The sequence below is a fragment of the Crassostrea angulata genome, chromosome 7 (genome assembly GCF_025612915.1).
Source record: "Crassostrea angulata isolate pt1a10 chromosome 7, ASM2561291v2, whole genome shotgun sequence".
Classification (NCBI taxonomy): domain Eukaryota; kingdom Metazoa; phylum Mollusca; class Bivalvia; order Ostreida; family Ostreidae; genus Magallana; species Magallana angulata.
In genome coordinates, this window is record NC_069117.1 from 8,518,798 (window position 1) to 8,540,306 (window position 21,509).

At 32.7% G+C, this 21,509-nt stretch overlaps 1 protein-coding gene across 2 annotated transcripts; it reads right to left on the minus strand.

The window, feature by feature from the left end:
* Positions 1–1,523: 1,523 nt before the first annotated feature.
* On the minus strand, positions 1,524–15,223 carry LOC128156444 (glycine receptor subunit alpha-2-like). Of its 2 annotated transcripts, XM_052818600.1 has the most exons (9): positions 14,174–15,223; positions 10,526–10,650; positions 10,152–10,222; positions 9,089–9,156; positions 8,172–8,398; positions 5,952–6,034; positions 4,520–4,678; positions 3,584–3,927; positions 1,524–3,309 (listed from the first exon to the last, which is right to left on the minus strand). In XM_052818600.1, the coding sequence occupies exons 1-9, from the start codon at positions 14,390–14,392 to the stop codon at positions 3,112–3,114; spliced, it is 1,494 nt and encodes a 497-aa protein (XP_052674560.1). In that variant the 5' UTR covers positions 14,393–15,223; the 3' UTR covers positions 1,524–3,111. The 2 variants fall into 2 exon arrangements, with proteins under 2 accessions (XP_052674560.1, XP_052674559.1); XM_052818599.1 differs by lacking the exon at positions 10,526–10,650 and having other exon boundaries at positions 14,174–15,197.
* Between the last annotated feature and the right edge of the window lie 6,286 nt (positions 15,224–21,509).

Genomic DNA, 21,509 nt, shown 5'->3' on the forward strand with positions numbered 1-21,509 from the left:
TGCCATAATTATGTGTGTGTACATTTAATATGCCAACTATTAAATAGCTGCAGCGTGTCGTTGCTAATTCCACACAATGTGTTGTTATTTACTAGTATCATAGTTTTCAGCTTTCATTTGGAAAGTAATGAATGGATTTAAAGGAGAATGTGTTGGCGGCATTGCTGTTCCGCTCCTGATAGTTAGTTTTAAACTCCAAATTGTTTAAGAGTAAGAAGCAGTGGGGAAAATAGCAGTGTCTTGTAATTTTTGAATTCATCGGGTGGCAGTTAATACAAAATTTAAACATAACAGTTTCAACAAAGAAATCAACGCAAAAAAACATATATATATATGATATTAGTCAACTTTGGCCCACATAGTTTGCCTTTTTAAAAAAGTGTTTCAGGTACATCAATTTGTTGTGTTATATCTTGGAAGAGTTGACGAAAAATATGTTTTTACACCTATTTATTTTGATTTAATGAACTTACTGGCAGTATATGACGTAATAAGTGACACTATTTTTATAATTAAATCAAAATTTGAGTTGACAAAAATATGTTCTTCAATTTAATTTAATTAATTTATATGCACTTACTGGTAGTATATGACGTAATAAGTGACACTAGTTTACTTATCAAATAAAAATCAATCAAAAATTAATATTTTTTTTTTATCTTTTTGGGAAATATCGAGCGACTCTTTGAGCAAGGAAGGATTTTTTTTTTCACTTATAAGTACTCGATAGAATCATTTTGTTCAAACATTCGCTCAATGTTTACTTAAAGAAAATCTCTTTGAAAACAAGCCGTTTTATGCTAAAAATGCGAAAATTGCGGGTAAGGGTAAACTTAATTTATGTCATATTTTTAAATTGTGGGCACTCAAATCGAAATGAAAATTATGAAAAAATCTTCAAACGTACATCTGTACATATAAAACAAAGAATTACAATAAAATGATGTTGTTCATTTAATGGGGCCGTTTTAGGCCCAAACCATATATAGAAATAATTGCCGAAAAAATATTCATAGATACACTAACATTATTAACTAAGTTAATCAGGTGAATAAATTAACACACGTTGATTAAAAACGTTACCCAACATTAATATGTAACAAAGATTATAGCTGCTTGGGCCAATTTTATATCAAATTTTATGAAAGCATTTAAACGATAGTTATGCTAAGTATGTGGATAATAAAAAAATATTTCAGTATTTTTTTCAGATTTTTAAATCTTCAAAATAAGTCTGTTGCTGCGCAGTTCGACAGTCTGTTTTAAGTGATTGCATTGTCCTGTTATTATATGCATACTTTTCAAACAAAATGACATGTAGGACTTCGTATTTATTCCTTTTGTATCTTTTGGCAACAGTTTTGGCCGGTTTCGGGCAGAAACAAGCCAGTTCAAAAAATGTTTACATTCTTATCCTCAAAAATACGATATGGCCGCACATTCCCTTTAAATGAATTTCGAAATGCTGTTCTTGCATCCATCGAGGAGGTCTAGTGTAAAAGATGGTCTCAAGCCGACAAAAATATAATTAAAGTTATTTTATTTTCAATGCATTCAATAAATGTTGTACAATTAGAAAATCGTATAAATCTGAAAAATCTAAATACATAAACATATATATATATACATGTTATGTGAAAAGATCATTATGGCGGTAAAGAAGATGATAATGATTTTTATAACATACACATAAAGATAAGTACTTTTGAAGCAAATCAGTGAATTTTAATACCCTTTTCTATATCACATGTATCAGCCCTAGACTCCAATATCAGCCCGAGGGCCAAAGGATGATATTGGTCGAGGGCTGATACAGGCTGTGATATGGAAAAAGGAAAGGGCATCTATTATCATACTTACTTACATACTTAGTAAATAAATTAAAAAAAACCCCATCAACTTGAACAAATTGATTTTAAAAGTTAACTGCTCCAAAACATTTGATAGCATTTAGAGTTTTCAACTGAACTTAAAAATGTCAACTGTAACAGATGTTTATTTTTTGTCTGTAAACATGCACAAATGCCAACACGAAAAAAGAAGTCAGACGACTTCTGCAAGGGGTGTGATAGAGATCCGAGTTGCGTGTTGTTATCTGTCTTACATATGCCTAAAACTTGTATTTATTACTAAGTATGCAATAAAATACCCAACGCATGGTTGTACAAATGATGATATGAGGTGCACGTTTTCATTTATGAAGTTGGATTACTTCTCTTGTTATAACGACAAAGGAATGATTTGAGTATACCATAACGCATTCAATATGGAAGAAATACAGACATTCAACAATTGTACCAACCTGACCATTTAGAACTTCCTTCTGAAATGCCACCAACATTATATTAAATCAACTGTTTGTCATACTTGAAAAATCAAACACTTCCACACTTCAACATTACAATGGATCCGGACCTTTTTGATCCTGGATTTTGTATTATTGATGCAGCATTCTCATATATTTCGGAAAGGTTAACCTTACAGTAAATTAAACTTAACAATACCTATGCATAATTTGTTTGCAAAACAATGAATAGAAACAATCAGGAGGAAAACCGTTTGCATTATTAATACTAGCATGCGTTTTCCAACAAGCGATCAAGAGAACAATAAACGGTGAGCTGTGACGGATAAAATCTATAACTATAATGTAAGAATGAAGCAAAGAAGTGACTTTTGTCAATATCAAGAGTGAGACGGGGGGGGGGGGGGTGAAGTAGATTAGTGTAAGAATGCAATACGTTCTAGAATGCTGGCTTTACACAGAATCAACACAAAGTAATCATGGGAATCCAGTACATCATCCTTGACCTAAATTTTACATCTTTGTTTGATCGGCAAGCTTACACTATCCAAAATATTATATATTTTTTCTATTTCGCTTTATATTATTGTCTATAAATGGACATAGCGACATGTGTAAATGAACTAGATGCTAGTACTATACAAGATGTAAAAAAATTCAAAATACAATATATCCAGGTACATACAATAAATGTATATTAAGAATTCAGAAAATGGAAAAAGAGAGTTTAAATACATACTCTGGTATTTGGAAACTGTTTTGAAAGATCTGTGAGTTGACAACAAGTTTGTTTAAACAAATAAAAATTAATCCTTGCCTACTACATATCGCTGTACCAAGTAATATGTCCAGAAAACAACGTTGAATAACAGAAAACTGACCGGGAACCCGACACGAGCCACCTTGTCCACCTGCCGAGCTCTCTGTAGGAAGTCGATTTCTCTCCTGTCAGGTACCCCATTAGAGGGTAACATAGGACCCTTTTCTCGCATTGATGGTTGATTCTAGACAAAGATTGAAAATGTGTCTAATAAGGAAAAATAAATCTGAGGATTTCACAACTGAAAAAAAATCCTTTAATTACAACTTTTGAAATAAATATTATTCAAAAAGTAATAACGTATTATTCAAGGCAATGTTATTAAAATGTAAATGAAAGAGTATCACTAGTCTTGTATACCAGAACTGAATAAGCTAATCTACAAACATAAATGTTTGGAAATATTGGGTTGCAGGAGAGTGTGACATGATAGAGATTATTTGTTCAAAACAAAGTACCTTCATAGAGGTATATTTGACGTGTCTTCGTGTCTGCACGTTGATGTAAGCATATTCTAGTAAGGCAGCAAACACAAACACTAATCCCATTGACATCCACACATCTATAGCTTTGATGTATGAAACACGTGGTAGGGAATTTCTAATACCGGAACTCTGTGTTGTCATGGTGAGTACACACAAAACTCCTAACGAGATTCTCGCGGGAACTGCATCCACATGAATCCAAAAGGATATCCAAGAGAGTATGACTATGAGTATGCTTGGTACAAAAATCTGGGCCAAATAGTACCCTAAATTTCGTCGGAAGAAGAGTTTGGCTTGAAGACATGCAAATTCGTTGTCTGAAATACAATGTATAAATATGTTATGGAATAATAGAGATAAATGTATTAAATCTCTACCCTTATTCAATGGTTACAATTCCATATTTTGTATTTAAAAAGAATATTTCTCTGAAAATATTCATGAATTTGATCAATCATTTTTTTTCATCAGATGGAATCTTTTATTTCATATCGATATTTTCTGTGCATAGATGATACCGCTCAAAAACGGACAGGGAAAAAGAACAATAGACAGAAACAATTATTGAGTCAAAGAAACAACATCCTAGGGATGTAAACTAGAATAAAGAAACTACCCAGAATTTCACAACCATATCTAAAAATAGGGATATGTTAATACAGTTAGGAGTACTTTATGGACAAAGACTTAAGTCGGTAAAATGAAGGCAAAATATCTAGACTATCACCAGAGAACTTAAGATTATTATATTTCTTTTTTTTAATTTCATAACCAAAAGAGCCGCTGAATCAGAGCTTGATATCTAGAATTCTTTATGGTGATTTCCAAGACAAGGATGAAATAGCTACCACGTATCGATCCTGCTCTGGCAATATACCCAGCTGTTTGTGGCTGTAAAAAATAACTTACTTGGTCCAAACGAGGTGGTCTTTTCACAGGAACCCGTATGTATTTGTTTATAGAAGTAGAACTGAGGGGTCTCCTGTTCGTCGTTTTTGTCAGCGTTCATCAAAATCACCGGATCTCTCTTGTGCCAATGAAAGACCACATTCTCTATGCTGTACGCATCTGCAAAAATATTTCGTTGTGAGCATACGCCAAAAACTTAATCCTTTAAGTAGTGAAAGGAAAATAATGAAATTTTGTAGAGAGCTTCTTGGTTTTCAAATCAACAAGGGACCTTTTTCATGACCAATAAATTAATGCAAAAGGGCTTTTATTTTTATGAATCCTGCGGTTTATTATGAACTTGACAATCACGCCTTCTCATTGGGTTTCAGCACTTATGACCTGCCAACCCCAAAACCAATTACAGAGGGAAAGAATAGTATGTGGAAACCAAAATACTGCAAACAACTAGGCCACTTCTAGTACTAGTTCTCATTAAGAAATGTGGTAAAATCCCAGCAGAAACACCCAAACAATGCTGAGACGAATCCATTAGATGTACAATTCCAATGAAATTCGTATATACGGTTTGTAGGGCAAACTGTCTCTTTGTACACTTTGTTTGGCGCTTTGTAATAAAATAGAGCTGCCCTCAGGGACTAAACTGACTGCTAAAAATATCAATCAAAGTTGTCATTCTGTCGAAACCTTTTGCCTTTCGCCCTCATTGACAGTGATCAAGTTTACTTGCGCTTCCATGTAATGTTTAAACAGTGAAAGCTAATTTTCGTCGAAGCAATTATTCAGGATAAAAAAACCCACCAAAAATATGCCTGAAGAATTAATCTTTAATCTGAACAATTACAAAGTTGAATGTGTGATTTGCTTTGAGACCTAAATTATCATTGGTGCATACTTTCATTTACAACACAAAAAGTTGAATGGAAGGAGCTACTTTCTCCAATTAGCTTTGTTTTCGTTATGTATGTAAAGTGTTATTCTTTATTCGAAATTGCAGACCGATTCAAATATAACTGACATTTTTCAAATTGATATGCCCTGGGGAGATAACTCTTTTATTAAAACATGACTAATCTTTCGAATGCATATAATTTTAAAGATTTGGAATTAAAATCTTTTAATTTACATTAAGTCCTCCATTTCACGAGTGGTATTAATGAAATCAATTAACGAACAGATTTTACACACATTTCATTGTTTTGAGTCATAGTGCAGTTCAAAGTATTGTTACAACGTTTACAAGGCCCTTCCGAACAACAGGGAGATATAAATTATTTTTACTGTTCAAATCCTACCAAGAATCAATATCGAAAGGAATGACCATTTATCTAGGGAAACTGTCTTTGCTTCTTCTTTGGTGACTACTTAATGGTGGGATATAACACCTCTAAGGGGGTTTTCTCTTACGAATTTGTCGGCGATCAATACTCACAGCTCTCCAAGAAAATGGTGCACTCCTGGTCATCCAGCGGAAAGTTGTGAAGTTTCATCGTACATGTCAGAGTCATCGACAGCCTGGCCGAGAATATAGGAGAAGAGAAACGGGTTTAAAATTAAGTTACAGAGTTCACGTCAAGGGTTTATTCGTTCCTAATTAATGACAACTTGGTATAAATCTAATTTCTGCAGAGATTTACAGAGAATATATCCACTGTTCCCATGTAATGATCATTTTTCATTTCATTGGTGTTCTTTACTAAATTACCACTCAGTCTCTAGAAGATCAACATCATTTTTTATATTCAAGAGACAACTCTCGATCAATGGTTTGCATGAAGCCGAGTTTTCTTTTACAAATCATCATTATTTTAGTTTGAAACAATTTTCGTACTAGGTAATGTAAATCGATTCTCAGATTATCTAAAGGCACAATTATGTTGAAAAAAAACCTATCAAAATGTATGTATAAATATTTGATTTAAATTGTGTTTTAATGTGAAAATGTTACGAATTTCATCGAAATAAGGTGATGGAATTATGAAAATGCAAAAAATCATCACATTATAAACAAAGGTGGTAATTTAAAACTTTCCAAATTCCAATTATCTTGAGCATAAAAGCATGTTTGGTTTTTTTTTTTACCAAGACGGTTGTTAAGTAATGCAATATATGCATTGTACATTTTGTAAAATGCAGTTAGCTTTTGAATTGCAAATAACAAACTTGCAAAGGTGTTCTAAAAACCGAATGTCTAAAATATATGAAAAGGCCAGTTACGCTTAAAATGTAGTTAAAGAATATTTTAATTGATGCTGAGGGTATTTATTGCAAGAATCATTTTAATACCCTATGTGATTTGTTTAGCATTTTCAGTACCTGATGGCTTAATGTGAATTATCTAAAAATGCCTTTGCTAGAATATTGCATTTGAAATTTTTTGAATATGTAGACGTGCAGAAACCAACAATTATCGAATTAAATATCCTTTTATAAAGAGGTTGATATGTAAGTCATTACTGTTTTTTGACTTTTAACAAACAAATTGTTTCAAGAATGGATATTGTGTTGTTTTTATCCAACAATTGTGGATTGATAACCTTATTTTACCAGGCAATTTGTCTGTAATTACATCACTAAAGGATATAATGTCTCAATTTGAGAAAATGCACTTTTAAGAAACTGCACTTTCGAAAAATTGCTTTTAACTGTTTTGAAATTTGTCTAAATTTTTGAAACATTTTATTGAGTACCTCAAAACTGTATCAACTTTTTGGGCGAAATATATACAAGAAATATATATCTTAAAATATCTAATATCTTAAAATATATTTGTTTAAAATATGGAAATAAAAATAGCCATTATATTAGATTGCTCCTTCAATTTGCTTAAGATATGGTATGATTACAAGATAAGTAATATTATATACAGTTTGAATGTAAATAATATTTAACTATTTTGATGAAGAAATGTTTTATTACAACTACAACAAATATTAAAATATGTAGAAAGGAAATATTTTGGGAATAATAATTATTAAACTTGCGATAATTTTCACTATGAATATAAGGTTGTGTCTTCAGAACTATTAACAAAATATATAAATAGTATGTAAAAAAGTAACCTTATTGATGACCAAATTATTTAAATTTGATTTTTTTCTTTACGATTTCTTAGCTTCAAAATCGCATCTTGCTAACTTCATGAACCTTTAATAATATACTTTCAATTTCAGGTCATGATTGTGCTACGTAAAAAAGAGCTTCAAAACTCGATCCCTGCTTATCACTCACTGCAGTCTACAGCGAGGGGTTTTCACTTTATCAGTACCTGTGCTCATGAATTATTAATTATCTTTGTTCTTTAGCAAAACACTATTTGACTGGTCTATATCGACTTAATACTGTAGTGGAGTGCACTTGAACCCAATCAGCAAGAATCTGGATCCAGTGTCCCCAGAGAAAACAAACTTCAATTCATTTGCAAAAAAGTCTGATATTGATCGCCAACATGCAATGGATTTTATTTACATACGTTTAAAAGGGTTGATACTCGAGATAATATATTCAAATAAAGACAAATAAGATATATTCTACAACAGCTTTAGTATAAATACACACGTTGATAACACATCAATATAGACCTGTAGGGAGCCGCCTGGTTCTAGTACATGTGGATCAACACCTGTCTACACCTGATGACGTAACCACTCACCTTATACTGTAAAAGACGGTCCCGTTCTGGTAAATGTGGAGCAGTTTGTTGTTTACAGTGACTGTGTGGAAGGTCGCCTGCTTCTCGTTGGGGAAGTAAGTGTCTGGGACCCAGACGTTCTCTATCATCTTCTGGTCCAGCTCCAAGTTTGGAAAGTCGCTGTATTTCGTGTAATTCAGACGCGGATCCACCCATTGTTGGTAAAGAAAAAGATTCAGGGAAAAGTCCTTGGAAAAAATACAGTATATGTATTGTCTTTTTTATTTCACATACAATTTTTTAAAGGGGCATGGTCACGATTTTGGTCCAACTCATTTTTCTTTTTTATTGTTAAAAATTCTTTAGAAATGCATTTTTAATGATCAACCAAAATGTAAGTGTCCGTCGTAGAGTATTAAGCAAGATACAGAACTCACAATTATTCGTCGCGTAAACAAGACTTGTGTCCTGTATTTGTTTACAGTGATTCAATATACAGGTAAACGTTCCATATACTCTGATTTCTTTCGTTTCTAATTCGCTTCAAGCATAGACAAATACCTCCTACAGTTTATCACAATCAATTTAGGTCTAAAATTGAAATTTTCACTTTCACATTCAAAACATAAACAAAAATATGACAAACATAAAAATTTGATACATGAACTGAAATTCTAATTGAATATCAAATATTCATGAAGTATTCTAGACAATAAAAACTGGAAAAAATTGATCTAAATCGTGACATGCCCGTTTAAAACCTAGTAGAACAATGTTGTTCTAACAAGAAAACACTTCTAGAAACTATTCTAAAAATATATTCGATACAAATGGAATATGTCTTTGGCTAAGTGAATTTATTTGAATAAGTTATTTTTATATATATGGCCCTATCGCAAGGTCTTTATGGAAAAAAAGATTTGTATGTAAAGTTTTACCATTGAGATTTCATTGATGGAGTCGATACTTATAATTGATAAGTTAATGGTTACGTTGGTGGCTCTGTCTGTAAATGAATATAAAAGTCAGATATTAGTTTCAAGGAATGATATCACATCACTGATAACATATAACATAACAAAGCACAGCTGTAATTTTTTAAACACGAAATAATGTTGCAATGTTGACTACATCAAAATATTGTGACGATGTTATTGATCTTTTATAAATGTAGATATTTTCTCGAAAACATTTCATCGTGTAGCTAAAGTATGCTAATTGTATGAGTGTTTCATGATTGAGAGATGCCTTTTTAATTTGGCCTTTTTAGTAGTGTGACAATAAACTTGATTTAATACTTAGCCTAAATATTGCTAATGTAAGTCACATTTACTATTTTGCAACCCCTTGTAAATCCAACATAAAAGGTTTGATACAGATTTTTAATCTTGCATTTCGATTCAATCGTAACAGTTCTCATTCATTATTCTTCTCATGACATATATCTGAAATTAACGGTTCGATCGGAATAACCTAGCCGTGCGCGACTGAGACTCTCTTGTTTAGCGAGTTCCGTGTTGTGTGAAATGTATTCATCAATCACATAAGTTCTTATAGAAAAGCCAGATACCTTCTCGAAGCAGATTTCAATACTCTAGAGGGAATCATAAAGCACCACTAAAATACCATCTTACAATATCAATCCATTCTATTTTATTTCGCTGGTTGTTTACTACGATAAGCGCAAAATCAATGTCTGGGTTGTGCAATAAGGTTAAGACAGGTCCATGCGTCTTAAGATCATCAAATAAACTTATGCCTTCATTCTAATTAAAGATTTCAACATACAAATAAGGTTTATACCTAAAATTTCCAGTTTTAAGCCAGGAATTAATACGTAAATTGTATCATAAGAATACACAAAGTAAAATGTCAATGCACAAAGTACGCTTTATCCTTGCATGCGTATGTTTCGTAACTCAAACGACCTACGGTAGCATCCTATTGAAGTTTATATACACATCTTATGTCTTAATGTTGTTTGTCCCAAGGAACACCTACCTTCTTCATAATTAGGAGCTATTCGGTTGTCGTAGGAGTTGTTGTTTAGAAGAGTCTGCAAGACATCTCTTCTGCAATACAAACATAATTTCTTTTAGTGACTATTGTATCGACAAGAAACAACAGTTATATCGGTTTATAATCTAGAGGGTGTTTTTTGAAGACAATAGTACATTACAATAACATGCACGTGTGGGAGATTAAGTAATTAACCAGTACAGTAATGGCACCTGCGTACAGTTGCCTAATTGTCTTACAATACTGGCCCACATATGTGTCACATCAATTATACAAACAGATGTATTGGAGGGGAGCTGCATTTCATAAGCGTGGAAGTCCTGAATCTCCCGGGTAAAGGAATCACGCACAGTCACAAAGAATTAGGGAGTATCACAGTTAAAGTAGGAACTCGCCCCAAAGGTCCCGTGAGTTTACGCTGTACGGAGCTGTCTGGGTCGCGAGCGATGTAGATATAATTAAGATTACGTACAACAGGTCTCTGCAGAGAAAGTAAATGTCTAATTATAAGGCATGCAAAACATGTTTTGAAAATTTTTTGTTCAATTACCCGTACAAGTGCTTATTCAGATTAAATGCCAATGCTGAAATTTGAGAAACATTTTTGATCAACTGACTTGAATCTTCAAATGACTGTATAAATAAAATATGGCTACAAAATAAAAAAGAGTTATCATCAAAGATATACAGTATTAAAGAAACGTATCATTACACTATCATTGCAGGTACATGTATATATGCAGGATAAAAGTGCCATTTTTATTAAGGTGGCTCACTACACCGTAAAATATCATCTCAAATCAACAGATAATTACTTGATTATGATTGATATCATAATGGATAAGAAGTATTTAAGTCTAATAGGCCAAAAAATATGCAATTTTGAATGAAAAAATACATTTTTAAAAATTTAATTCAGTTAACATTTACAAACAGACGGATTAGAACTCATGATCTGCGGTGCAGAAGCCCAATATTTTAACAACTGAGTTCAACGATATACAACTAAATTGAACGTTATAAACAGTTTAAAAAAACATTTAAATCGCCGTCTTGTGACGTAGTGTCTTAAAAAGTATAAGTGTAGGTGGAGTAAGGTACCTTAAACCAATGAAATAAACTATTGACGAAAAATGCATGCCTTTCATGGAAAAAAATATTATCTATCATATCAAAGTTCAGCAACTGTCTGAGTACCAAAAATCAAAGTTCAGCAACTGTCTGAGTACCAATTAGTGTATTTTTACCCTTGTGCTATAGTGATACAAATTGATGATGACTGTTCCAATCGTTTTTGTTTGATTGGTTGAGCAGTATCTATAACGTTCAATGTTTAGTGAAGTACGTAGGATTTATGTATACAGAATTGTAATTGTTTGATAATTATTTGATTATGATAATTATTAGTGCTGTCGTTTACTTATTAACAATTTTTTGATTATCATGGACTAATTAAAATATGTGAATTAGTAATACTGATTTAATTTTAAGAACAAAGTTTCAAAATTTTAGTATGAAGTTTATCAGACCACTTTCAACGAACTTCAGAATATCAATATAAAAATTATTTCCCAAAATGAAATAACCTGAAAAGTGTTTTAGCGAAAATCAAGAATAAAATGTTATATTTGGTCATTATGGTTATATAATTTCATAAATGATCAGCCATTTTTGCAAACATCAGGCAAAGACCCGATACAATGCTAGCAGTGTGTCCACGAAACATTTATGTGTTATGCTGTGATGTTGTCGATGTTCTCCAAGTTGTGTTTGTTGACAAAATTGTCGATTTTGAATTGGCCATGTTTGCAAATGAAGGTATTATATCCAAGTAATACACCAAAAGATCAAAAACAAGGAAAATACCAACATCTTAGCTCCGAGTGCAAACAGATGCGAAATGATGCTTCGCTTACAATGTTTATAGTGTTTAATTGAATAGTATAATCAAAATGCATAAGGCATAAAAGAATATGATGATTGGTAGGCTACTGTCGATGAATACTAATGAATAATTTATCATCTGCATATATATTTGTTTGCAAATGGAAAATTTTGTGAAACTTGAATAATTCATTAAACATACTTTAAGTCAGATCTATCAGTAACATTTTATATTCTCTTTAACGTACTAAAATCATATTTTTACACTTAAAACTTAGCTTTTTAAATGTTCTAACTTGCAATGTTATAATAACCATCGCAGTTTAAAACACCCAAAAGGATAAATAACAAGTATCTTGGTTATTTGATTAGCAAGGAAAACGTATTTTAAGTCATTTTGACTAATTATATTCATTAATTTTTAAAGCCGATTGTACTTGTTTGATTGCGTTATAATAAATTAAACATTAGAATTGATTGTTAAGTTTATTCACGATATCAAACAAAACAAAACGCTACAAACAACGGCATCCGGTCACACCTGTCTGGATTTCAGATGGTCGTCCACCGGCAGAAAAAAAGTAATAGAACACAATCCAATCGTTTCCACTGACGAAAGTCTTTGTCGTATAAGAGTTGTCGCAGTCACTGTTTAGAAGCCGTAAAGCAAAGGCCGCTTAACGATATTGGGGGACACAAAACGGATAACAACTGTAAAATAAAAGTTATGGCAAATCAACGGTTTTAGAAGTCACATTTGTCCGGGGAAGCACGCTTAGAACGTCCTTATAATAGAACGGATTTCTCGAACCTCCCTAGACGTGACACGAAAAGGAGAAGAAAAACACAAAAGGAGAGGAACTGAGTGGAAACTCTGGAGTCTTTGTGGCGTCCATTAGCGTTATCCGATGAGATGTAACTAAGACCATAAAATGGCCGACTCTTGTATCAATCCTCACACGTCATTAAAAAAGTAACTTACTTGCTGAAACAACCGAAAAAACCTTCATTGCCCAACTTTAGTAGTGAGGCACATGTATAGAATCATTTCATTTGCAAACAGTAAACACTCTCACAACATTACCCTTTCTATGTAAACTTATCGCCAGTTTCCTCTTGGCCTTATGGATAAAAAATTTCTGTATTATAATGTCCTTACAAGGCTGTTCAGGACGCATTGATTTGCAAAAGCAATAATTGCGACTAACAGTGTGCCTCAAGTCGTGGTGTTTTGACTTTAAACAAAAGAATTTGGGTCTAAGACTGCTGAAGGATTTTGGTTTTATCACGTATTACTTTAGGTCAGTGTATAGAACATGTTTTAGTATCCCAAGATCCAGTTAAAGATTTTATTTAAAAAAAACTTGTTACGACTAAGTGATGTTTTTTTAATTCAATAGTCTATGATTTATCTTGCTGAATGCTGGTCTCGTGAGAAACGCTTAGAGATAAATGAAAGGGGGATATGGTGGGGTAAAATATTTTGAAAAACTGGTAACCAATAAGCGATGTTTTTTCGAATAGTCAGAATTTTGCTCCAATATTACTATCAAGAAATCGCTGAACCTAAAAGATGAACTCGCACCCGTTTCCAACTTATGTCTCATTGTTTATTGATCCTAAGATTTAATGTAATGATCGATATTTACTGGGTGCATCACAGGTAAACAGGAAACTCCTTACCACCCATAAATCCCAAGGGTACAACCCTGTAAAAATCCAAAGAGAGTCCATATTGTTCGTCCCCTACAACTCTCTATGTAGGAAATGTAATGTTTAAGCCCAATGGGATTGGAACGCTACTGTTAGTGGCATAATCTATTATCAACATGCATACTGTCAAAAAAGATAATTCAAAGTTTAGCTACTTATTCTACTTATTTTATCACATTGATAAACATATACAGACAACTTTGTGTTATCAATATTATTGATGCTGCTATAACTTTGGCACACATATTAACTATCCAAAACAAATAGAATATTTTTTTAAAAGCGATTTTAACACCTCACATCGATTTGATATTTCTATATATATATGCATCAATGAAAAAAAATAAACTCAGTTGATCTCAGAAATAAAATAATAACGCTTAGGATAAATATAAAAGAACACCTACCTCGCCATTTCGCAATAAACCTCTGGTACAGCGGTCAGACATATTAGGATAGTACAGACACTGGTCGTGCCCTGGGTGTACATTTTCTGGGGTACTGAGTACTACTGGCATCAGCCACAGCAGTAGCTCGCTGCCTGCTTCAATCCACCACTCGAGTATTAATGGAACGATGCCCTGTTGTTTCCGATCGACCGAACTGTCAAGTAGATTGTGTTGCATATATCACCGTGAATCCATTGTATTTCTGTGTAACCTACTGATGGTGCAACAGCGACAGAGGTATGTGTGAGAGCAAGTGGCAGTTAATAGACGGAAAAGTTCATTAAGACGGCTTTAACCTAATTGGATAATCAGTAATATGGGTTGTTTTTTAATTAAAGTCACACATGTAAATTACTTTCAAATTTAATTTAATTTAATGAAGATCCTTCAACGTTTATTTTGATCTGCTGTCTATTTGTTCGTCTGTCTTATGAATGTTAATCAAGTGACAGCGTGTACGGGAATTTGTGTCGATAGTTTGATGTCTATAGTGTGATGATAAACAGCTGATCAAAAATATAAGAGAATATGTAAATATTTGTGCAGTTTTATCTTATACATGATGGATTTTCTCGCACCATAAACTAGTCATTAAGTTCCGTTGAAGACTTAGCCGTTTGGTACGAAAATAAAACCATTACAGAAAACGTCTTCAGCAGCGAAATCGATGGAAATCATTCTCCAAACATCAGTGAAACTGATACCGATTAGAGCCGGTTTGTTGAATTATAATGCAGAGAAAGGAGAAAACGAATTTCATGATTACAGATGGAATTGTGTGCGAATAACAGTATTAAATTGGAACAGTAAGATCTCAAGTCTTCACGGAATACTTTGATGAATAACAATGAAGAATATCGTGCAGAAGTATTTTCTTATGAATGCGTATGCCATAGCAACCCAGCCAGCCAGACAAACACTGAATTTAATGCTAGAATAAGGAACGTCCATTATATAAAGAACATAAACATATGTTTTCGTCTTAATAAAAATATTACAGATACACAAAAGCAGATTTAAATAAAACCAACAAGGCATGTATATTTTACTGTTTATTGTTAAAGAAAGGTATTCTAATTTGAATTCTAAGTAGCATCTAATTTATAATATGTAATGATTTATTAACAATACATTATCATGTAAAAATAAAAAAAAATAAAAAAACCACTCACAGCCAACAGTGTCTACACTATAGATTGAAATGCATTGATAAATAGAGCAGAAATTGTTGTCATGTGGCCCCGTTGTCATGGTAACAGGGGAGAACAATGCACAAAATGACGATTTTAAGTTAAATTTCATAAAAAGGGTTGGAGAGGGAAAACATTTAGATAAAACGAAAAAAAATTGCAGAGGAAAAAAGTTTAATCTTTTAACTGGGGAGAAGAAAGATTATAAATATTTATGTTTTAAAAGCGAAACATCGGTACCCTTGAGGTCATCGTGATTATCGTTTGTTGCCCTTAAATATTTGTACATGGTTATCATAAAAAAAAAATTACCCCGTTGCGATGGTAAGAATATGTAAAACTAGGAAAATCTCTACATTTGGAGATACTTTGGAATGATTTTTATTTCCATTTAAGTACAGGGTCTTAAATTATTTATGAAAAAGTATTTTCAAAACTTTTACAGGTAGAACAAAATTTAATTTTGTCAATTAAAAAAACCCCAACGATATGTCAATTGTGAAAACATTATTAGGAATATAAGGATTGTATTTTTGGAAAAAATAACCTAATTTGACAATAAAAAACAAACTCTCATTTTGAAAATATACGCGGTTTCTATTTTGCTTTCTTTAGTTAACGATTTTCACCTTTCATCAACAAAATTTGAATATGAAAATTTGATTATCTTCTTAGTAAACTATAGATAATTTATTGCTTCGAGAAAATTTTGAAGGATAGAATTTTTCCTCCGAAATTGGAGGATGGATGCTTATCCAGACTGTATTCCTTAAAAAAACACCCAGTGTTTCTTCTTTTCATTTTGATACGGATTAAAGTGCTGATAAGTTGATTGTAATGAAATGAGCATTTATTGATTGTACCATATGGATTCTAAATTTTGATCTTACGTCTAAGTCAATATTTGAAAAGTCTATTACTACTAATTTACCACATGTATAAAAAAAAAGTCGGTATGCTTCAGGAAAAGTGTACCGGCACAAACACAAAATGTCGTTGGAATGTGCAATGAAAAAATTAAAATTTCACTGAGATTAAAAAAACAACTTTTTAGCACGAGCTTACAGTGCCCCAATGTAGCTACGCGACTGATCTAAATAGTATGGTGGCATAGATCTGCCACCACTTGTCAGATAATTATGTCGACTTGTCAGATGATTATGTCGACTTGTCAGATGATTATGTCGACTTGTCAGATATTTATGTCAACTTGTCAGATCTTTATGTTGACATGTCAGAAAATAACCATATTGACTAGAAACTCAATATTTTGATGTTAAAGCTTGTTAGTGCCACTAACTGCCATTTACTTGGCATCATAATATCTGACAGGTCGACATAAAGATCTGACAAGTTAACATAATTATTTGACAATTCGACATAAAGATCTGAAAAGTTAATATAATTACCTGACAGAAAAAATATTATGGACACTAGTTTAAAGAAAATTATCATTCATATTATTAGTCGACTTGTCAGATAATGATGTTGCCTTGTCAGATGTTATGTCGTATTGTCAAATAATTATGTCGACTTGTCAGATAAGTATGTCGAATTGTCAAATAATTATGTCGACTTAAAAGATGCTTATGTCGACTTGTCAGATCGTTATGTCGACTTGTCAGAAAATATTATTTCAACTTGATGGCACAAATTGGGCGTAGTAAGGTTGTAGTGTTAAATTCTTAAACACATGGATAAGTGACAAGTCCACTTAATTATCTGACAAGTCCACATAATTATCTGACAAGTCGACATCAAGATCTGACAAGTCAACATAATTATCTGACAAGTGGTGGCAGATCTATGCCACCATAAAATAGATTAATACAGAACATCCTTTGCTTATTTGTATGGTGGCATATCTCTGCCTCTTGTGTGCAAGTTATTTTTCTATCAAATATTCGACATGCAAGATAAATATGTTGACATGCAAGATAATTATGTCAACATGCAACATAATTATGTTGACATGCAAGAAAATTCCAATCAGATAAGAATTATACAAAATCTCAAAAAAACTCAAATATCACCCACCTGTTACATCGAAGATGCTAGATGCTACCTTTTTTATGTTGAAATGCAAAATATTTATGTTAACATGCAAGATGAATATGCTGACATGCAACTTATTTATGTCAACATGCAACTTATTTATGTCGACATGAAACTTATTTATCTCAACATATAACTTACTTATGTTGACATGCGATATGAATATGTTGGCCTGCAACTTAGTTATGTTTGCATGCGAGATAAATATGTTGACATGCAACTTATAAGTTTTTTAACAACATAAAAAAGTTGCATGTCGACTTAAATATGTTGCATGTCAACATATTTATCTTGCATGTTAACATAACTAAGTTGCATGTCGACATAAAGAAGTTGCATGTTAACATAAATAAGTTGCATGTTGCCATCAATAGGTAACGTATCTGGCATCTTGGATGTCACATGTTGGCGATATTTGAGATTTTTTTATAACTCTTATTTGATTGCAGTTTTCTTGCATGTCAACATAGTTATGTTGCATGTTGACATAACTATCTTGCATGTAGACATATGTATCTTGCATGTCGACATGATTAATAGAAAAATAACTTGCACACAAGGGGCAGAGATATGCCACCATATATTCGGGATAATGTTGAAATATATGAAATATATTATGAAAAGTATGATTTTTGCATTGAAAACTGCAAATGATTATAAGTGGAACACTAAAATATCATTTTAATGCTGTCTCTGAAATATCAAATGTTAGATATTGGTCTGCAGAAAGTTATTATTAGAACCGATTTGGTTGGATTTTTACGATCGCGTCGCGTGCAACTCTATCAGCTACGTCATGTATAAACAATACCCGCACCTTAACCACAAACTTTCTTATTGGTGGATTCTGCTTACCGCTGGTTAGCTGCTTGTTCAGACTAAATTATGCACGGACAGAACAACAACTTATCAGAGAGTGATAAAATAAACCGGGTTACTCGTGACCGTCGAACTGGGGTATTTTCGAAAAATACACTTGTGATAAAAACATACATACACGGTACATATATGAATAGCTGTAGCTCTACGTAGAAATTTTGGGTTAGTAAATATAAAGCTTCAGTGCATACAATACTTACATGTACAAAAAAACTTGCAATTCACGGCGCACAAAATGACGCCATTTTTGTAAAGACTTACATCATATTAATCCACAGTTTGTGCAAATAATTCATTTAAATAATTCTTCATTTAGTTTACTACTGTTCATAATTGTCGCTTTACTTGCCCCAAACGTTCTTCTATTAAACAACCTTTAGGCTTACTCGGAAAGCGAATCAGGAGCTGTCATTTTTGTATGTAAACAAATCAGTGAAACAAGGCGACTTTACATGTACATGTATGGAGCTGGTGATCAGTGGTTCAGAGACAAGTAAAATAAAGAAATCTTCAGTAAATTGTTTGGAGATACTTTAGTTTAATATATATTTACACCGAAAGTGATAGGGTAACAGAAGAGTAATCGAATCGGACATTTGCTTAATTAATGAACACACGCACTTGCACTTTCCACTTCCGTCTCGTTCTTTTTTATTATCGTTCAATTCGTTTATAGATTGTCGATTGCCGATCGAATAGCTGCAGGTCTGTATCTCCCGGTCTGAAAAATTCAGATGGACGACCTGGGAGCTACAGGGCCACCCATTGAAAAAATAGTATATTTATTGCGCAGAAAAACGTGCGCTAGTTTTGGACTAATTTACCTTACTTATACGCAAATTCTGTGAAAACAATTAGTACCATTAAATTCTTCATGCAATTTACTACTGATATCGCCTCTTTATTTGGAAAGGAGTAGAAAATGAGGAATTCATATCAATCACTTCAACTGGTGATATAGTAGGTAATACATGTGTATTATACATTTAAAGCTGAACACCGCTCGTAAATAGGCACCGTCACACAGATACCTGGTATATAAACCCTTCGATTTCGTTACACCCGATTGCACACCTGAACCTCGTGGCCGACATGTAGTATTCCTTTCGTGGTCTTTAGATTTAATGCATTTTTTTCTTATCTTATGTTCATTTTCTGTTCGTAAATAATGCACCGACCAATTTATTTGATGTTAGTATTCTCCTGGCTTCAAAAAGTGCGTAAAATTTGATAATTTCATCGCGACCGGGTAACACGGCGAGGCAAAATGTACGTCCACACAGGTGAGACCTCTACAGCGAAGTACTTTGAACTGTTTAGAGGTATGTCCCTTATATAAGGGTTGTAAGGACAGCAGTGATTAAAGAGAAAGATGGCGGACAGTGCCTATTTACGAGCGGTGTTCAGTTTTAAGGTGTATACATGAAATGAACGCTAAATAATAGCACATGCAACTTTTAAACATTATATTTTGTTTTAAAAGAGAGAGAGAGAGAGAGAGAGAGAGAGAGAGAGAGAGAGAGAGAGAGAGTTAGTTTTGCACAGAATTTAAACATAGGGGATAGTCGACAATGAGGGAAAACGAACTGTTCTGTATCTTCAAAACAGTAAATCGATTAAAAATTATTTGAAACCCAGGTTTGTTTTCTACAGATATACATGTATAGTAACGAATAAAAATTAGCGTACTTTTGTCATTGAAATTTTTTCCCCTTATGAGTTTAATAAAAGGCGTAAACGTTGTACATGTATATCAGTTGACCAATCTTCACAGTTAAAATATTAGAGAAAAGTATCCATCAAACATTAAGTGTGTTAAAGCCATATCATTTTATCCGTTCTGAATGAAGCTATGACCGTTTAGATTGACCATATATCGTTAATTTACTTAAGAGGGCTCGATGGTCGTGTCCATTTTTAGACTGTATTGACTCTCTTTTATAAGAAGAGTTCTACATATATATATACATACATAGAAATAAAATATAGGAAATTGACTAAATTCAAAAAGTAAAAATATGGATTGTTTTTTTACTAGCTAATTTAGTTTATAGCTTAACAAATAATATCTTAAAATTTTAGGTTGATCTAATGGTTGACCACCCAGCCTCATTACGTATTTTATTTAAATAAAATAATTTTTCTGTTAATTAATTGAAATAAAGAAGTACGATGAAGCGGAATGTTATGTCTTTGACTTAAAACATAATGTCAACTATGCAACATATTCAATAAAATCGAACATTTGTAAAGCGGCCAGAAAACACGCAACAGTTGTATATATCAAGAGTGTGAAATATAGAAATATCGATTTTTTCATACTGAAAACAACAATGTCTCAAGCGGTGTAGAGAAGGTTTGCTTTGTCCTACATTTATATTTCGCTATAACGCAAATACGATTCTATTTGGAATAAGCTACAATAGCAATTGTTTTATGGCAATCGTGTGTGTTCATATTTTTTTTTGACTCATTCAATTTACAAAACAGCAGGCGGCACAAAGCAGATCTCACCTGATCTGTCCCCTCTTCCCGTCAATTAAAAAAAATACCCATGTGGCACCAATTACATCTACCATAAATATTACCATAATACACGGGGGGTAAGACTAGATTCTATGGAACGCCTCAACTGCCTCATGTAGGTAATCTTCATAATATGATGATACTTCAACATTACATGATGGTACTTTAACATTACATGCTGATACTTCAACATTACATGCTGATACTTTAACATTACATGATGGTACTTTAACATTACGTGCTGATACTTCAACATTACATGCTGATACTTTAACATTACATGATGGTACTTTAACATTACATGCTGATACTTCAACATTACATGCTGATACTTTAACATTACATGCTGATACTTTAACATTACATGCTGATACTTCAACATTACATGCTGATAATTTAACATTACATGCTGATACTTCATTATATGATGGTACTTCACTATGCGGTAGTTCTAAAAATAGGGTTAGGGAAGCGTCGCCTAGGGAACGAAATACGCTAAAACTCAGAACACGTGGATGCCTGTAAAGTTTTTAACACTGGGATGTTTCTCTGTTTCAGAGATTGATCAGATTAGACTAAGGTCCACTAAAACTTGTTTAGATAGAGATACTCAACAAATGCTACTATTTGATTAAGTGGTGTCT